The sequence below is a fragment of the Dermacentor andersoni genome, chromosome 3 (assembly GCF_023375885.2).
Source record: "Dermacentor andersoni chromosome 3, qqDerAnde1_hic_scaffold, whole genome shotgun sequence".
NCBI lineage: Eukaryota > Metazoa > Arthropoda > Arachnida > Ixodida > Ixodidae > Dermacentor > Dermacentor andersoni.
In genome coordinates, this window is record NC_092816.1 from 187,448,736 (window position 1) to 187,466,785 (window position 18,050).

General features: G+C 44.3%; 1 protein-coding gene across 3 annotated transcripts in view; it reads right to left on the reverse strand.

Moving 5' to 3' along the window:
- LOC129382941 (uncharacterized) overlaps positions 1 to 16,225 on the reverse strand; it is a 38,673-nt gene extending 22,448 nt beyond the window's left edge. For 2 of the 3 annotated variants that reach the window (XM_055067158.2, XM_055067157.2), the window contains exons 1-3: positions 16,065 to 16,225; positions 12,639 to 12,786; positions 5,082 to 5,117 (exon numbers count right to left, since the gene is read on the reverse strand). In XM_055067158.2, coding sequence (XP_054923133.1) covers positions 5,082 to 5,117; positions 12,639 to 12,727 — 125 coding nt within the window. In that variant the 5' untranslated portion in view covers positions 12,728 to 12,786; positions 16,065 to 16,225. The remainder of the gene's footprint in view (positions 1 to 5,081; positions 5,118 to 12,638; positions 12,787 to 16,064) is intronic. The other variant, XM_055067159.2, reaches the window with a different exon arrangement.
- Positions 16,226 to 18,050: the final 1,825 nt, after the last annotated feature.

Below are 18,050 nucleotides of genomic sequence, written 5' to 3' on the forward strand. Positions count from 1 at the left end.
GCTCGAGCAGTGTAGGCGGCGCCACGGTCGAGGAGGGAGCGTGAATGAGAGGAGAAACGAGGAAGAGTGAAGGCGAAGGAGGATAGTGTCACTACTTTACAAATTTTAAGGGGTTTTACCCTTCTCCCTCCTTTCTCCGCGTTGGTGCCATCCGCGCAAATCCGTTGCGCGAAAGCACATGCCCTTTTCCTCATGGCCTTCCCGTAGTTCCTTCTTTACAGCCGCAAAGAGCGAACGCGTTCACTTGTCTCTATGGTGCGCTGACGTCCACACCATCAACATTCTAGGAAGCGCTGCGTAACAAATAATTAAATTACTGCGTAACAAATAATTAAATAAACATCGCTAGAATTGTCTGACGGCAGGATTGCAGCACAGGACCTCTAGCACAGAATCCTGATATTGAAACCGTTACGCCACGGACATTTTCTTCGGCAAGCGACATAAAACGCCCTTATGAATTTATCGCGGGCAAGCTATTGCCTCGAGACGTTTGGTGTGTTTCGATTTGGCCACCCCCACAATCTGAATCGTTTCAGCTAGTAGCGATTGTGCATGTTCGCACCGTCTTTTGCACTTCGTATGGTATAGATTGCGGTGAAATTTACGACACTGAAGGCATATAAATAGCAATAAACAAAATCACAACAACGCCTGAATCCACAAGCACGAAGGTCAAACAGATCCATCTACCCATCATTCCCGTGGTGGCTGAACGATTCTAGCGCTAGAGTTCCCTCTAGTAATTGTAGAAAACTATGCTTTCCCTCGCTCGCTTTCCCTCGACGAACGAGCGACAGTGTGCCCCCCTCCCCTCCGTGACCCTTCCCGCCGCGAGAGCTGACGCACGACGCAACCTTCGGCCCTGCACTTTCCTCCCTCGCCCCTAAGAGCACGCGCCGTTTGCCTTGGCTCCTTTCCTCGCCTTCACTCCCACAAATCTGGCCTACAGAAAAGCATAGGAAAGCTATTCGCTTGAAGAACTGAAATGCCTAGTCTCATAAAAATATAGAAGAAAAAATTGTCTTGTACAAGACCTAACATAAACAGGGTGCTCCACGTAAATTTTGTCAAACTTTAAAAATATGCAAATGCCACGTAGCTGCGCAGCACCAAGGTAATCCTGTTTGCCGCCACTTGGAGATACTGAGATCATTTTTTAAATTCCGTCTAATTACGTAATTAGTCTTAATCAAGCAATTTCTGAAATATTATAATTGGATTAGACGTTTCGACAAGAAAATTGCAGAGCGACATGAAAAAGAACTCCCGATACAGCTTTCTGTTGTGCCATACGTGCTACATAAAAGTATATCTGAGCGGGAACGAAGACCCCGAATACACGCAAAATTGCCGCGCGACTGGCCGGTCGAGGCAGTTTTCAGCTTTGTTTCAGGTTCAGGTTCGATGTTCTCGTATTTTCCGGTTCGGTTCAGGTGCAGCTACTGAGCAAAAAAACCTAGCGGTTCGAAGCGGTTTCAACCGGTTCACGTGGGTTCATAACGGTTCTGAATTCCAGATAATAGAAGGTTCTAGAAAAAGTTTTTCAGTATATTAAGTTTAGGTGTGCTAAATAGTTTATTCTTTTCCACACGTGACGCAGACTGATGTACGTATCTGCGATGTCTCTAAGATTAGGCAAGAAATGTTATATACGGTGACCCGAGGCATGCGCATGTGCAAGCGGTACTGCTTTACACCCGCGTCCCACCTCGTACGTCGAGGTTCAAGGATTACTAAAGAAGGGGCAACTTGAAGATTTGGCAACGACACAGGCCTATGGGGCACATGTTGCCCTGACAAAGGGTCTTATGTTCAGCCGCCAAACGAACAGTGCGCCCGTGCAGGTTCCCGTTACTTCCACAACCTGAAACTTATACACTGCCACGTTTTAACAGTGAAGCTGTTCGCGCGACTAGAAGCATTCGAAAACGCCATATGCTTGTTCTGACAATTTTCTACAAACATAGAACATACATTCGTATGAGGAGACATAGCCCTACCGCGTAAAAATGTACACGGAGAGGAACATGAAAAAGACACACCGAACGCTAGAACTAGCGTTCGATGTGTCTTGTTCATGTTCCTGTCCGTGTCCGTTTTTACGCGCTAGTGCGATGTCCCCTTATACGAATAACCACCAACTAGCCCAGCTTTCTGCCTTAAATAGAACATACAGGAAGCCTATACTTTAAAGAAATGTCAAAAATGTTCGAAGGTAGGTGCTAAATCGAAACTGACAAATCTTCGTTTTCGACCTGCTGAAAGGCGATTTATGAAACACAAAATTTCCCAATTTCTTCAAGGGACAAGAACAGCAGCAATTTTGCGTTCGAGAAAATAAGTCATGTTTTGGGTGTCGTATACCAAAAATGCTTGGAATATTATTATATGCCGTCAAAATATTTACTCGACACTCATTTTCTAATATTTCTTATAGTTTAACTGAGGCGCGCAGTTCGTTTTTGCTCTCTTCTTAGTAAACTATGGGCGGTAGATTATCTCGTTACAACAAGAATCACGGCTTACGTACAGGACGTGCTTAATCTATGAACGTTATTTACAGTATTTGCAGAAAATAATTTCTTCAAACGCTCCAGAGTATCATAGTGCCGTTATCCACAATGTCTCCCAGAGTCCTACACGCGACAACGAGTGCAAATTCTGTGAAATTTGGAAAACAGAGGGGGTATTTTTCGGTGCCATATATGCCGTAACATTACCACTACCAGTTTAATTAACAGCATTGTAAATATTTACTGAAATTTCGTTTTATTGGTACTTTCGTTCGTTAAACGAGCTTCGTATTTGGTTTTCCCCGTGTCGTCGGTAAATTAAGCAAGCCATTTGTTTTTGATTGCTTAAACTAAGGGGAGTGCCACGGATATTCCCTAGGCAAAGTTCATTGCATGGGAGTTTATTTCGGCCTTTGGAATAAATTAAGTATTGAAGTGCTGCGGACAGTTACAAGTGCGTTAAACGAGCAGCGCGAAATTTAGCCCGCTGCCTTCATAATTGCGCACACCATCGCGATCAAGCTTGGCACAAATGGAGCAGCCTCTCTGGTGCGACAGTATGGGAAGTTAAATATGTGTGCACCAGGTACAGCCCTTGTAAAACGAACCCTAATATAGGGTTCGAAGATGTCCAACGACTGTTGTGAGCAATGTTTTCCAATGTCCCGAGCGAACTCTGCTCGAAACTAGGTTTATTGAGTATTCACAGAGCACTTTGCTCAAGAGGAACTAGATGGCGCTTTCGGCCAGGAGCCTCGCGTTGCCTCAGGCGAATGTGTGAGTGCGAAATCATTCCCACTTCTACGCTGCTACAATACGTTCAGCTGTCTGAATTGCAACTGGTTGATGGCCAACGCAGTTTCATCCATTCATGTTGCAATATGTGGAACGGTAGAAGGGAGACGTGCAGTAGTTGGCTGCAAAAATTGTGGCTGGAATTTAAGGTATGGAATGAACACGCGTGGCCAAGTTCACGGACCGCTGCTAAACGGGGACTGTTTGTGTTGCTGGCCCTTCGCGATGCACCGCTTTTCTTGACGATAAGAAAGGACGCCCATCCGCCAGGGCTGTCTTCTGTTTGTATCTCTAACGTGCAAACAGAAGGCTTCAACCGGGTAACCACGGCAAGTGCAAGCGCATACCTGATGTTGCACGGTGACAAATTAGGAGATTAGCGCCGCTGCCTGGTGTAGTAAGTTTCTCGCGCGTTATCTGGACACATGCATACCAACTCACACTCAAACTTACGCCGTCTATATCGCCCGCGTAACAAAAATAACTGAATATGCGTGCTCTTCAATCAATGCGCCGATGCATGAGTGACGACTACGCCAACAGCGCCCGAATGTTCGAAGCTGAATGTTTTGTGACAGTAGACACAGTAAGCGAGCCATAATACATTTTGTTACAATCTGTTGTAAAGAACAGAGCATGTACTTTGCGAGCCTTGGGCGCGGCAAGGACAAAGTTACCGCAACTGCGCTCATCTGCGAGTGATTAAGCAGAAAATAAGTGATATATCGACGGCGCTGAGGAACGCTAGTCACAAAACAGCAAGCCGCTGCTTCATTGTGATTGGTAAATAAAGAGAGAGGAGCAACGGTCACTGATTCTGATTTCACCCAGAAGCGGAAAGTTTGGACACATTGGAATACAGTTTCAGCTCCGCTCCAAGTACACAAGTGACGTATACGCTGCTCGCACCATTTGCACAAGGCGCAATCAGCTTAGAAAGCACTTCCATGTCCTCTGAAGCTACGGAAATATTGTCGTGTCGTCCACTCACTCACTTCCTAGAATATCCGCCGAAACAGATGCTTGCGAAGCCGCACCGGCGTCAAGCACATGCATTGTAATCAAGGAGGGAGCGGGGACAGCTAAGGCAACCTATGGACGCATAACCACGTGATCAAACATACCGGCGCTTACGGCATCGCCGTCCAAAGGCACTATATTATGTGACAATCGGTAGCGCAGCGTGATCAAACATACCGGCGCTTACGGCATCGCCGTCCAAAGGCACTATATTATGTGACAATGGGTAGCATTATGAGCGAAGCGCGTAGCGAAAGATTAACGTTTATGGTTCAATTAGGAGCGTTGAAAATATTCCCTGAGCTCTCGTACTGGCGGTATATTGTTCTACGTCGCACGAGGCTGTCAAGCCTAACAAGCACTTTCGCCCAAGTTACTGCACGTGAGAAGTATAATCATTCATGTTGAAAGAGTTACTTTTATTTCATTTATTTTTTATTGTTATCGCGCCTTATAATGCTTATACAGTTTCCTTCATCCTATGCTATTCCTTCTCCCTATGATGTGCCTCCCTTCCCCTCCCCGCTACCTCTCTCAATCCTATTTACACTGTTCACCGCCACGTGCATCTATTCTTAGAGCTATAAAAATGCGTGAAAAAGACGAACCAATAAATTGAAGCATCTACACAGAGAGGCACGGAAATGTATGTAAGTTGCCGTCAGGATGGTTTCTACAACGCTTCGTGTCGGCACAAGAAAACCGAGCACACAGTCAGCTTCTAGTGACAATTAAGCCATTCACACTTACGTGAAATCTGGCGTCACCACACTGTCTATGTGCCTCCTGGAAAACAGAATAACAACGCAACATTTGTTGCACACACCTGACAGAGTTCCGCATCACTTTCGATACAACTTTGCACATACAGGTTTCAATGCAGTCGATGTACCCGAACCGTTACAAGAATCACAGTTGAGAGCCTGGCTAGCGCAGCATGGCAGCGGTTTGAGCGTGTTGAAGTTTCTTAGCCATAAGATTAAGCCTACTAGTGCGCACGGTTGGGGAAAACATTTTGTGGTGCTGGGTGCAAAAACTACGATATGATTATGAGGCACCCGTAGTAGGAGCTCGTGATTAATTTTGACCACCTGGGGTTCTTTAACTTGCACCTAATGCGCAGTACACTGGCGTTATTTCATTTCACCCCTGTAGAAACGACACCGCCACTGCGGGAATTTGACCTAGCAGTCTAATTTCATGGCCACTCCGCCACAACGGTGCTTCCACACGGATTGCCTAAAAAAAAGGCATCTTGGAATCCACGTAAGCCCTGGAAGTGGTTGCTCACTCACTGTGATCATCCGCACCTGACCACGAGGTGGCCGGTTTGACCGCGACGGTCACATTCAACCGGCGGTGGAATAGAAAGATGGTCGCGTATAGGTTGGAGAAGTTCGGGAGGTCGAAATTAATTAGGCGCCCCTTTATGCGGCGTCTCCGAAAATATCGCTGTTGTTTAGGCGTTGAAATTTGTGATTCCATTGATCCACGTAAAAGACCACGGTTGGCAAGTGTTTGCAGCAACTATTGCTGTAGTGTGCACAAATTCAAGGCCATTCGGCCCTGCGAAGGTGGATGACAAGCGGAGCTGTAAACATCGTAGTAAGAAATGTTCGCAATCACCGATACATTGTTTCAAACCACGGTATTCCAAGCTGAAATTATTCCAAAGTCTGGACGTCAAATTGACGTGGCTGTTTGTGCGAATGGGGGCGGGAACCCGCGACGTTTTCCAAATAGCCAAATCAGCAGCCTTCATCTTTGCCGGAAGCATCTCTTGCTTTTTTTACTCCTATATAAGTCGTATAGCTACTTTATTTTAGATAAAAGCGCTGACAAACACAATTGTGTGCTACTGAAATCAAAATTGCTTTGTAATTATTTACGCAAAAATTATTGAAGCGCACGGCCAAGTGAACGCAAGTGTTAGCATTTTTCGAGCCACAGCCTCACATGGGTCAATGCCGCATCCAATCCAAGGTCGATCCAAATGGGTCGCGAAGCTTCGGGCGAAAAGCGGTTCAGTACAGATTGTCACCGACATCAGCAAGGGGGGTTATGGGAGCAGCGATTGAAGCGCGACTATGTTTGTAGGGAACAAACATTGGGAAAGAAAAAAGCGTTTCTTTTTAATTCAAGCGAGACAGATTCATTCGACGAAAATAAAATTCCTGGTCAATATTATATATTCGTGAAGAGTTCAGAAAATACAAGTTTATTTAATGTTATTATTATTAATAAATGCATTTCTTTTCAGCGCCCATTGTTGCAGGGGGCGTTGGCGCCACTAAAACTCGCAATGCAATGCACATGTTGAAATGAGCAGAAAGGCGCACTCGTAAAGTTCACCTGTGGAAATACGTCCCCCTCACATTTTGTGCTTTCTTGCTTGTCGAAGTTTGTCTGAATTTGGTGACGCGAGTAGCTTCATCGCTTCTTAATCTGGTCATTCAAAAGTAGTGAGTTGCGACCGCCAGATAATTGTGTAGTTGTTTTCGTGCGACTGCGCAGGCCGACGGGCTTGGCGTCCGACGATAGGATCAGCACTCTACACCTAAAGCTTTCGTCGGCCGCCAAAGAAAGTATGTTCTCTGCAGGGGTGCGATTTCGACAACCGTACGGCAGGCCTTTCCTGCATCGCTGTCCGCGCTGAAAGCTCGAAACACCCATCAGGTCGAATGGCGGGGTATTTGAATATATAGCTCCAAAAGTAGGCCAACGAAAAAAATTTCGCACCTTCGCAAACAAAATGACGTCACTTCTGCTTTTAACGGACATGGCGTCACATTATTTTTTATTCCGCCGGAAGTGTTCCCACCACATACAGATGGCGCTAAGCCCCATGAACCGCCGATGGACCGCCATGTTTTAAACGTATGGGCTCCTATGGAAGCTTCGCTACCACGTATATTTACTTTGTCCAGTCCAGTTTGCTGTGCGCACGTAAGATGGCGGCTACATGAGAACAGCTGAGAGGTTCTGTGGCCCGCATTTAGTGCATTTTTTCCCTTAACACGGCCAGATTAAATGAAATCTGGGCGTCCGAGATGTCATTCCGCCCGAGAAGAACTTTGAAAGCGGCGAACGTCATGGAAACTGCGAAAGCCTATAGTGTTTTGATGCCCATGCTACAGTACCTAAAGTTGGCATACATATTTCCAACTTCCGAAAAATTGTTACAAGTCTTAGGAGGGTATTGGAAATTCGCTACTGGCGAATGAGTTGTATATTGCATACCACGATTTGGTCGCCTTTATATCTTATTAAGAGCTGTTTACAGAATTGTGATATAGTTTATTTTTTCTTTACCGAGTTATACAGTGGCAATTATCATCGGCAAGATTTTCCTTCCAAGATTCAGTATTTGCTATTAACATTTTCACAACCTAATTGAATTATCTTATTAGCACATTCGCGAGATATACTTTTTTTCTTTTAAAGTTAGCAAATGCAATCAAAATTGGTACAGCGGATCTGAAGCCCTTGAGCTAAATCTAAAACGTCTCTGCAAGATACGCCATTGCCGGTGCATGGTCGGGCCAAAATAAGCTGCTTTGTCTTGCACAAAATTGGAGTAAATTATTTTCTTGTGTCAATCTCGTTTGTCCTGATTTTTGTAATGCGTTAACATTAAGAGATTCAGAGTGGAAAGAATCGTATGTGTGAAGTGTGGAAAGCCGGTGACATGGTATAGGTAGAGAGCTGAAAAAAGCGTGAGCATATACAGCGTGTCCCAGCTAATCTTTGCCACAATTTAAAAATATGCAGATGCCGTGTAGCCAGACAGAAGAAAGGTAATGTTGTTTGCCGTCGCTAGGAGATACTGAAACAATATTTTTCATTCCGCCTAATTAATTATTACGCTGCTCTACTATTTTACTTAGATGAAAAGTGGCAATGAGAAAATTGTAGAGCGACATGAAAAATTCTCGATGCAGCTTTCTGTTACAGAATACGTGCTGCATAAAAATGATTTTCTGAGCGTAACAGAAGCCCGCAAATGCACGCAAAATTGCCACGCCACTGGCCGCTCGAGGCATTTTGCGTGCATTCGCAGGCTTCTTGCACGCTCGGAAAAACACTTTAATGTAGCACGTGTTGAGCAAGCACACACACATATTATATATATATATATATATATATATATATATATATATATATAAATATATATATATATATAGCAGATGAGGATGTTCACCCGAAGAAATGGCCGATTACGGCACTCCCTAATGCGATATTTGAGTGCAGCTGTACTCGTGTGTGTTCATTCCGCGACATATTGAGGTATCGCACCGACCTCCGCACCAACTGCCAGAGCCACAGCGTGCGGCGCTATGTATAGGGTGATCATTTTTGTTTTGTTATTTTTAAATATCGCCTGGAGCAGATCGCGCAATCATTGTCGTTGAGCTGGATTATTCCAAGAGGCCGACATTACTAGCACCGGAAATAGGCAGACTTGTTCGACTAATTAAAGAAATACTAATTAACTTCCTAATTATCTTAGGGGGATCATATCGTAATCTACGAATTTTAGCCGGTGAGCTTCCAAGACGTGTCCACTTTAAATAAATTTTAGACTCACACCTGTTTCGGGATATTACTTCCCAAAGTGTGGAACGTAATACATTGGTGTTCCAGTTGTTTGCTTCAGTGAATGAGTGACCGTTTCAATAAAGAAGTAAGCAGAACGACAGGGAATTTTTACCGCAAGTTTGATGGCGCAATCTCCGAACTGGCGTCATTCTGGAAATTAATTCCAACTGGAGACGCCTTACATACTGACCGGGTACAATGTGCGAATTGCAATATATGACGCAAAGTAATTCAGTGAAAATATAAGCAGTGTTTTTTTTAATTGTTTTAATATCTGTTTCGATTTCTCGTGCACGTAATGTCCGCCTCTCTGAATAATCCAGCACAAGAACTAGGATTATGTTATTCGCAACACCTTGTCCTTAAAAATTCAATAAAACTTGTGAAGCCTACATATACCGGCCACACAGTTGCCGCTTTCCTGCGACAGCAGCTTATGCACCGCAATCTTTACAGGGAAACGACGCGCCGCGGTGGCTTAGCAGCTATGCTGTTGCGCTGCTAAGCACGAGGGTGCGGGATCAAATCGCGGTAGCGGCTTCCGCATTTTGATTGGTGGCGAAATTCAACAACGCCCGTGTCTCGTGCATTGGCGGAGCGTTAAAGATCCCCCTGGTGGTCAAAATTAATCCGGAGTGCCCAACTAAGGCGTGCCTCATATTTCGATCGCCGTTTTCGCACTTGAAACACCATAATTAAATACCGGGAAATGCTCGCGAAGACGGGCTTTCTGGTTCTTTCTTTTTCTGTACCCCGCACGGCCGGTGCCGCTGCTGCCGCGGATAGATGGATGCTATGAGCGCCTCCTTCAGAACGGGGCGGTGGGTTGCGCCACCGAGTTCTCCTCATTGTATTCCCTAATATGCTACCTATGTTTAAAGAAAAGGAGGAGAAGGAAAGGAGACCACAAAGATTTTACGTCACCAAGTTTCCTGAACCCCTCTTCAGAACCTTGTCTTCGTACGCTTCTGTTTGTGGTTTGCCTAGTTTTCGCCCATTAATCTTCCAGTCAACTATTTTTAATCTCTACTGCGGGCATGTTTACCTGCCTTCCACTCTCGCTGAACCCAAAGGCTTCAAGGAGACCAGAGGTACCCAAATCTACCGCTGGGCAGATATCTTGTCATTCTAACAAAAAATGCTCCATTGTTTCCTCTAGCTTTACCGCAGAAGCACATGCTTCTTCTTCTTCTTTGTTGTATTTCGCGTAATAATTGCGTGTTCTAAGGTATGCTGATCTCGCTTCGAAAAGTAATGAACTTTGCTTTGACTTATCACAATTTCTTTCTTTCCTGATTTCGATTTTTCTTCTTAAGTAGCTACTCGTAGTACGTTTCTTTTCCATTGCCAGCACCCATAAGATTACCTCAGCCTCTCAGACTTTCCGCTTGACGTGTTTTGTGGCCATGTTGCTCACAATACCGCTCACGTACTTGTTCCTAAGCTTCCTAGTTCGGCTCCTCCAGTGTGAAGCAATTCTTTTTTTTTGTACAAATATCTAACTTGTGGATGCCACACTGTCAGTCTGGATGTCAGACCATGTAAGACTGGAGGATGCCAGACTGTCAGTCTAGATGCCAGACTATGTAAGACTGCCAGATAGGCAGATGTGAGTGCGATCTGGTGATGCTTCAGAGTGGCTTCCTCCGCTTTGCTCCTCATGTTGCCGTTGCACCCTCCTCCTCAGCTTTCCTCCTCGCGCTATCTTCGCTCTCGCCGTATTTCATCCCCCGCTGCGCTCCGCGCATTCGCTCTTTCATCCTTCGCTGTGCTCGTTCGCGTGGTTACGCCACCGAGACACGCTGACGCTCAACGCAGGAACGGGCGCCTAAGAGCTGCGCTCTTAAACACTTTGAAATGTGGTGAACTTGGCTAAATTTATGGATGCAGCACAATAAAGAGATTGGACTTAATAATGCTCACGCATTTCTCTGCCATTTACCGCTGAATTGCCATTGAAGGCTTTTTTTCCTTCACCGATTTAACTCCACCGGTAATATTAATGCGAACAGCATTGTCGCCATTGTCAGACTAATTGTTGCTATGTCTAGCCATTTCCTCGAAGCACTGAGAACATAAGGGAGCGCCGGTGTTCTGCAAAACTGCACGCTGATATCAAAGCTGTAAAATAATGATCGAATAAAGGGCCTGTAGGAATCCATTGCTTCTACCATTTGGATTAAACAAAACTGTTCATAGCACAGATAATGAATTTCTGGCTTCAAATAACGCCGCTATGTGACAGTGCTAGGGGTCGCTTGAGCGCGGCTCCGTTCTGCTCGGGTTGCTGCGAGAATTCTCTATAGACTGTTTTAAAAGTGGCGGCGCCATTTTGCTATTACTGCACCATCTATCGTTCGGCGCTGTGCTGGTATGTGGAAACAGCCAACGACAACGAGCGGCAACGCTTTTGACAACGAGCGGCACGCTTTTAACGGGATAGCGTTAAAAGCCCCATGTCACAGAAAATCCGATGTCGGTGTCCGGTGTCTCGTGAGCGAAAAATCATTCCGAACCACGCCGGCCTTCCGCGTGGCCCAGAGGCGTTACGGAATTAATTGAAGTTGTCTTAGTAAAAAGCGTCAGAAAAATCGTAAAGTGCGACTTACACACAACCTAAAAACATGATAGCGTCGGATTGTAATTTGAATATACGAGAAAGCATAATTCAGTTACGCAGAAACTCAAACACAAACCCTTTTTCCGGCGCTTCTATAATGGCGACAGCGGCGTCCCCTGCTCTGTTCGTTGCAACACAATCCAGATGGCGCTCGCTTCCGCGCATCCGATGCAGCGGCGCGCGGAGACGAAGGAAGAGAAAGAAAGAAATGACATGAAAGCCTGCCTTCGTGCTTAGCGTTCGCCGCCAGCATTTCCAGGTAAATATTGCGGTAACATAATCTGCAATTGCCGGGAAGCGTGAGCAGCAGTCAGGGAAGTTTCAATGCTTTCACGTTCCACTCTTACTGAAGAAGCTTAACGTCCTCTATATTCTTACGTTTTGATGCGAAAGCGTCAAATGGCTCACTTAGCGAAAAAGCCGTCATGCATTGTCTGTAGCAGCCTAAATATTCATTCGCTGCGCCCATGCGTCCGCCCAAGGAGTTTAACGTGCGGTTTAAATGGTGAGGCATCCCTTCAAAGTCAAATGCCATTTGCAGTCGTGACAGCTTTGCGAAAAGGACCTTTATGGCGAATTTTTTCTTAATTCTAGACAAGATTTCGTAATGGTCCAATGATATTTCTACCTTCGCGTAAAGGTTCTCTAATTCATATGTCGGCCTCAATTCTATAGCGGTAAAGCTTCACTTTTCCATGAGGGTCACGGTTTCCACAGCGGATAGATCTTGCACGGGTGTCTCGTAGTGTAAACCACACACACAATTAAAAGGGCGACATTAGCAGATGGTAGTTGGTGTTGCTTAAAAAACATTCTTTTCGTCATTTCTCGCTCTCTTCTGCCTGTTAAATGAAAAATGAGGCAACGGCATGTCTAAGCTTCTTGCAAAATACTTTCATTTTCCACCTCACAAGCGTTGTAGATGCTGAAACCGACACCAGTCGCTGCTTGAAATTGCAATCTGGACTACATAACGATCTGGTAAAAGTGCAGAAGCTCCGCTCTCGTAGCTTTCTCTTCCGTTCCGGGAAAAGTTATGTCGCCAGGCATAGAGAAAGCGCAGGTTGGACGCCGATAAAAACACTCACATGTAAGCACTGGGGCTGACCGTTTCGCTGCTGTTTCTGCCAGAGATTGGGATGCGGTTGCGAGGCGCCACCGCCACGTCGGCAGCCATGGCTGCTCAGTCTGGGCCTCCTGTCCTTGTTTTGCTGCCTTCCTTCTTTCGCGGCTTCACTGCAGAACACAAGCAGCAGGTGTGGAGAGACAATGTTGTGCTTGGAAACAACATCCGCAGTTAGCAAGTTGCGTCGCACATGTCGCAGAACAAAAAGTTACCGACAAAGAAATTGCACTTCGATTGGCACTCGTGCTGCATTACAGATCGGCGAGGTAAAGATATCGCGAATTAGTATAACGACCTCTCCTCATCAACAAACAAGCAGATTCTCGCTGACTCGCAATATAGCGCCTTATCCGGCATTCTAGCATAGCGCGGTGAGCTACTGAACGCAGGATGCACCGATGCTAGTGCAGTGGCGCATACCTTCGACCCGTCCACTACATGCGCACTCCAGGTATGCGTCTACTGCAACGACTGGTGGTGATGATGATGATAATGAAAATTATGATGATGATGATGATGATGATGATGATGATGATGATGATGATGATGAAGCCTCAATGGCACAAAACAACTATGGCGGATAGGCCACGAATCGGGTGGTAATACAATTCAATAAATAAAGAAATTGGTTAATAAATAACAAGAAAGGAAAATAAATATTTAATCCAAGATGAAAAATAAGCTGTGAATACATGAGATAAAGTATTGATCAATACAATATAGTAAGCCTTGCGTAGATAGAAATACTAAAAAAAGAGAAGAAATAAATAAAAAGGATATACTTAAACTTGAGTAAGTTAAATTGTGAATAATAATGGTAAGATTTAAACTGAATTTGTGCTTTTACTTTTTGAATTTTCTAAATAGAAGTAGAAGTAAATCAATTGCTGAAACGAAGAACTATTAACAAGGCATTCTTTTTCTGCCACATAGAAAATTATAAATGGCTAGGCAAACGTTCGTGTGGCTATATCCCAATACCGTTGCTCCAAAGGAGGGTATAACAGCACTGCTCAAAGGCAATCCTAAATTTTGAAGTGGAATTTCTAGACATTTTTCGATGAGTAGAAAACCACCGATATGATAATAAAAATGATCTATAGATTCCGGTTCATTGCAGAGGTAGCATAGAGGGGATACCGCCATGCAGACCACGTTGAAATACGGCAAGCAGCCTAGTAAATGAAACTTCGAATTTCCGGTTAGGACACCATTGCCGGTTCCAAGAATAATTTAGGTGCAAAAAATCTAGATTTTGCTAATGAAAAGGCTTTTTTGTCTTCGCTCAAAGAAAATTGCCTATATCTGGCTGCAGTGATGTGCGCAGCTGCCGGCAGCACAGATAGCGCCGGACCTGTTAGAGAAGCTCGTGCTAAGGAATCGGCTATTTCATTGATATGAATGTCTCGGTGGCCGGGGACACATTCCATATGAACTAAACTTAAGTGAGGCGGAGCTAACGAATAAAACGTGTTCAATGCTGTCGACTTTGTAAACACAGTAAGTGCACTGCATACAGATAGAGAATCTGTGACGATAATAACCCTTGTATGAAGGGGTAACGTCCGCAAGGCAAGAAATATTGCCAGAAGTTCGGCATGAAAAACTGATGTGTAATTTGGTAGGCGAAGTGAAAAAAACCAATCGAGGGATGGTGAGTAGATACCCACCCCTGCCTTCTCTTCACGCGAAGAAGGGTCAGTCGCTATTACATTTATTTTGAAAGAGGTCAAATATTCTTGTAAACGGTCATTCAAATATGTTGTGGGCAGAAATTTCTCACTGTGTGGCAAAATGTCTGCAAATTCAATTTTGAGCGACCCCGGAGACCTATGAAGCGGAATTCTTTCTCAAAGGCGAAAATTTAAAGGTGCTAATTGTGCTTGCACAAATGCGACTTGTGGGGTATGCAACCATGAGCACGTGTTCTCAAAAAATGAATTTCGTTCACTAATAAATGCATATTGTCCACGTCGTAGCGAGGAATCATAAGCTCCTAAGTAGGTTTGAACCGTAAGCCTGCGGAATCGCGTGTGAAGAGTAGGTAGGCCCGCTTCGGTATACTACATCATTAGCAACAAATTTAGGAAGACCGAAACATAGTCGAAGAGCTTCTCTTTCTAACAGAACAAGGGGTCTTCATTTATATTTTGCACTTCCAGCCAAATTCTAGAATCGGTCGTACATACATACGATAGATCATAATTAGTGTTTCACTTCGCATACCAGAACGTCGGTTACTGACTCTACGTTGTAAATCTAAGGCTCTTGTCCCCTTCGTTTCAATATTTTCTATGTGAGAACGACAGTAAAGTTTTCCGTCATATATGATACCCAAGTATTTAAGCGGCTCTACCTGGGGAATGGTTCTCTGTTCAAATACTAATGATAACTGTAACGGCCCGGAAAGCGGAAAAACAAGGACTGCACTTTTGTTTACGTTTAGTGATAGATGCAGATTGTGAAGCCACGTCTGTAGAGTACAGAGGTGCGTTTGCAAAGACAGGTGAAGGAAAATAATGTCTCTAGCTGTCGCGAAAAATGCAATGTCATCTGCATAGACATACAGATTCACATCGTGGTGCAGTGGCACTGAACTCATGAATAGGTTAAATAGCATAGGAGACAGAACAGCCCCCTGGGGCGCCCCTCTTGTCTGATCGCACTTTCTTGAAGAAAACCGTTTTGAAAACAATGATATTGTCGGTTTCTTAGAAATTCAAAATCCATGCCGTTATGTATCTCGGAAAATTGTAGGACTGTAATCTGTCCAGGAGTAGAGAGTACACAACGCTGTCATAAGCTTTTGCTATGTCAAGAGTCACTAAAGCACTAACTTCTTTTCTATGCTGAGCAAGTTGGATGCGGCTTTCCAAATATGCATGCGCACACCAAATGGAGAGACCGGGCCGGAAACCTATTTGACTTGGGCTCAGTAGCGAATTTTCAGATATATGATCGATCATACAATCATATAAAACTCTTTCATTTAGTTTTACTATATTTGACGTAAGAGAGATAGGCCTAATGTTGCCAAGGTTGTAGCCAGCTCCTTGTTTTTTTAAACAGCAGTATAATTTTAGCTGTCCTCTATTCTGGTGGAATACAACCATTTTTTAGAGAATAATTCACTGTGTTCAGAATGTCATCAGAAGACATTTCAAACAACATTTCTAGCATGGCATTGGAAATGTCATCAGGACCTGCAGCTGAGGCAGGCAGAGATCTAAGGACATTGGAGAGCTCTGACACTGTAACTTCCACAAAGTCATCGGCGTTGGGAGGCCTTAGTGGCCCATTCGACAAACGTGATGTTAAGCCTCGCGCTAAGCCCTTTCCTATGAATTCTAAAGCGACTGGCAAAGTATAGAACAACGTGCGCACGTACCTTCGACAGCGCCACGAGAGACGACGATGTGGCGTCCTAGTTCTTCGATATAACAGTACAGCGGACGGGTTAAGCAGCTGGCCGCACATCAGGGCTTCACCGTGAAAGAATTCGAAGCGCCGAGCCCTGGCCCGTGGTGCGCACGACGCGTGTCGGACGCTCACTTCTTCTGCCTCTACTTCGATTATGCGACGGCAAGCAGCTGATTCGCCGATGCGACTTCATCTCTCTTTAAAGAGAATTAACCGTTGCACGGTCCAGGTGTATCAACTCACGCACTGTGCGATATGCGCGTACATTTACTTCAGCACGATGCTAATAAAACGTGCTTGCCTGCTACACAAGCCTGCGAGCATCCAACTTGGCCGTAGCAAGGATATCAGTGAGTGAGCTACAAATCACCGTAGTTACGCACGATTGAACAGTTATTGAACCATGGCAAAGGCACGTTTCAAGCTTAACGAACAACTACGCGCGGAATAGAAGCAAGAGCTCGTAAAGTGTAAAGACATGAAAGAACGCGACCTTCGTACTGAAATACTAGAGCTGCGAACTGAGCTGCGGAATATGACTAGCAACATTGAATTTGCTCATCAAACAGTCGAGTGAAAAGTTAAGTGCTGCAGTCTTGGCAAATGCGGAACAAGAATAACAAAATTAATGACTTCGAACAAAGTGTACAGCCTTTAGACTAGAAGTGCTTATTTGGAAAGGAGACTTGTACTCGCTCAGCTGTACTCCCAAAATATCAACCTAAAAATTGAGGGTAATGCTAGACAAGAAAATGAAAGTGCACTACATATCCTATCAATGACTGGAAGTCCCATTGATGAGCCAATTAAGGAAACAGACATACAATCATGTCATCAGGTGTCAAGGCGGAACCCTGACCGATCAAACATCATTGTACAATCCAAATAAAGAGCGAAGCACGACGCAACTCTGAGGAAAGCAAAGAAACTCGACTAACAAACAAAGATCTAGCAATGGATATTTCGCCACCAATTTACATCAATGAGCACTTTTGGCCGACACTGAAAAGATTGTTTCGAATCGCAATAAAAAACATGAGCACAAATGGAAGTCTGTCTGGACAGGGAACCGTAAAATTTTCGCAAGGCGGAGGGAACTTTCCACTGCCATTCAAATTTACGATGAAAGTTCTCTTTCGAAGATAAATTCCAGTTTGCGAAGAAGGCTCACTAGCAGTCAAACAAATTATTAGACTACAATACCACGTGTTCGTATTACCTAACTTTGTTTCTATCTAACTTTTTTTACCTAAACTTGTTTTGAAGTCTAGCTTCGTTAGACTTAAAAACAAATTGCTTTCAACGGCGTTGGATATAAATGTTCGTTCTGCAGAGAATAAGAGTGACGTCATAGAGTACTTGCTAAGCGATCTTGATAACTGAGACTTGGTATGACGGTGCAAGTTGCCGGCAAAATTTTGCTGGACAGGATATTTTTTCCTGAACCGTTCAAATAGGCGCGGTGGTGGCGCTTCTGTTCACGTAGACCAGCAATGGAAGCGTAACTTATCATCACATTTCTGTATCACATTTTATGAATATGAAGTTTTGTCACTTAGACATAATTCAGAAATAATATCTGTGGTATATGGGCCCCCAGATGGCAATATCTTCAGATTTCTAAACTTTTTTGACCAAATGCTGCATTATGTATCGTCTAATAATTTTATACTCGCTTGTGGGGGAGAGTTGAACATCAATATCATGAATAACAAAGACATCACCACCAATTTTAGGAACACACTCAACTGTGCTGGATTTATTAATGTTATTTCCACAGTTACACGTGTTACATTGTCTTCTGTCTCGTGCCTTGATCTACTGAAAACAAACATCGGAGACAGTGCATTTTAATGTGGAACAATAATATCGCATGTATGTGATCATTGTCCAGTATTTATGTGTTATTTCCACAAGATAAAAGCTAAGGATACTTCTCAAGAACCCTACAGCA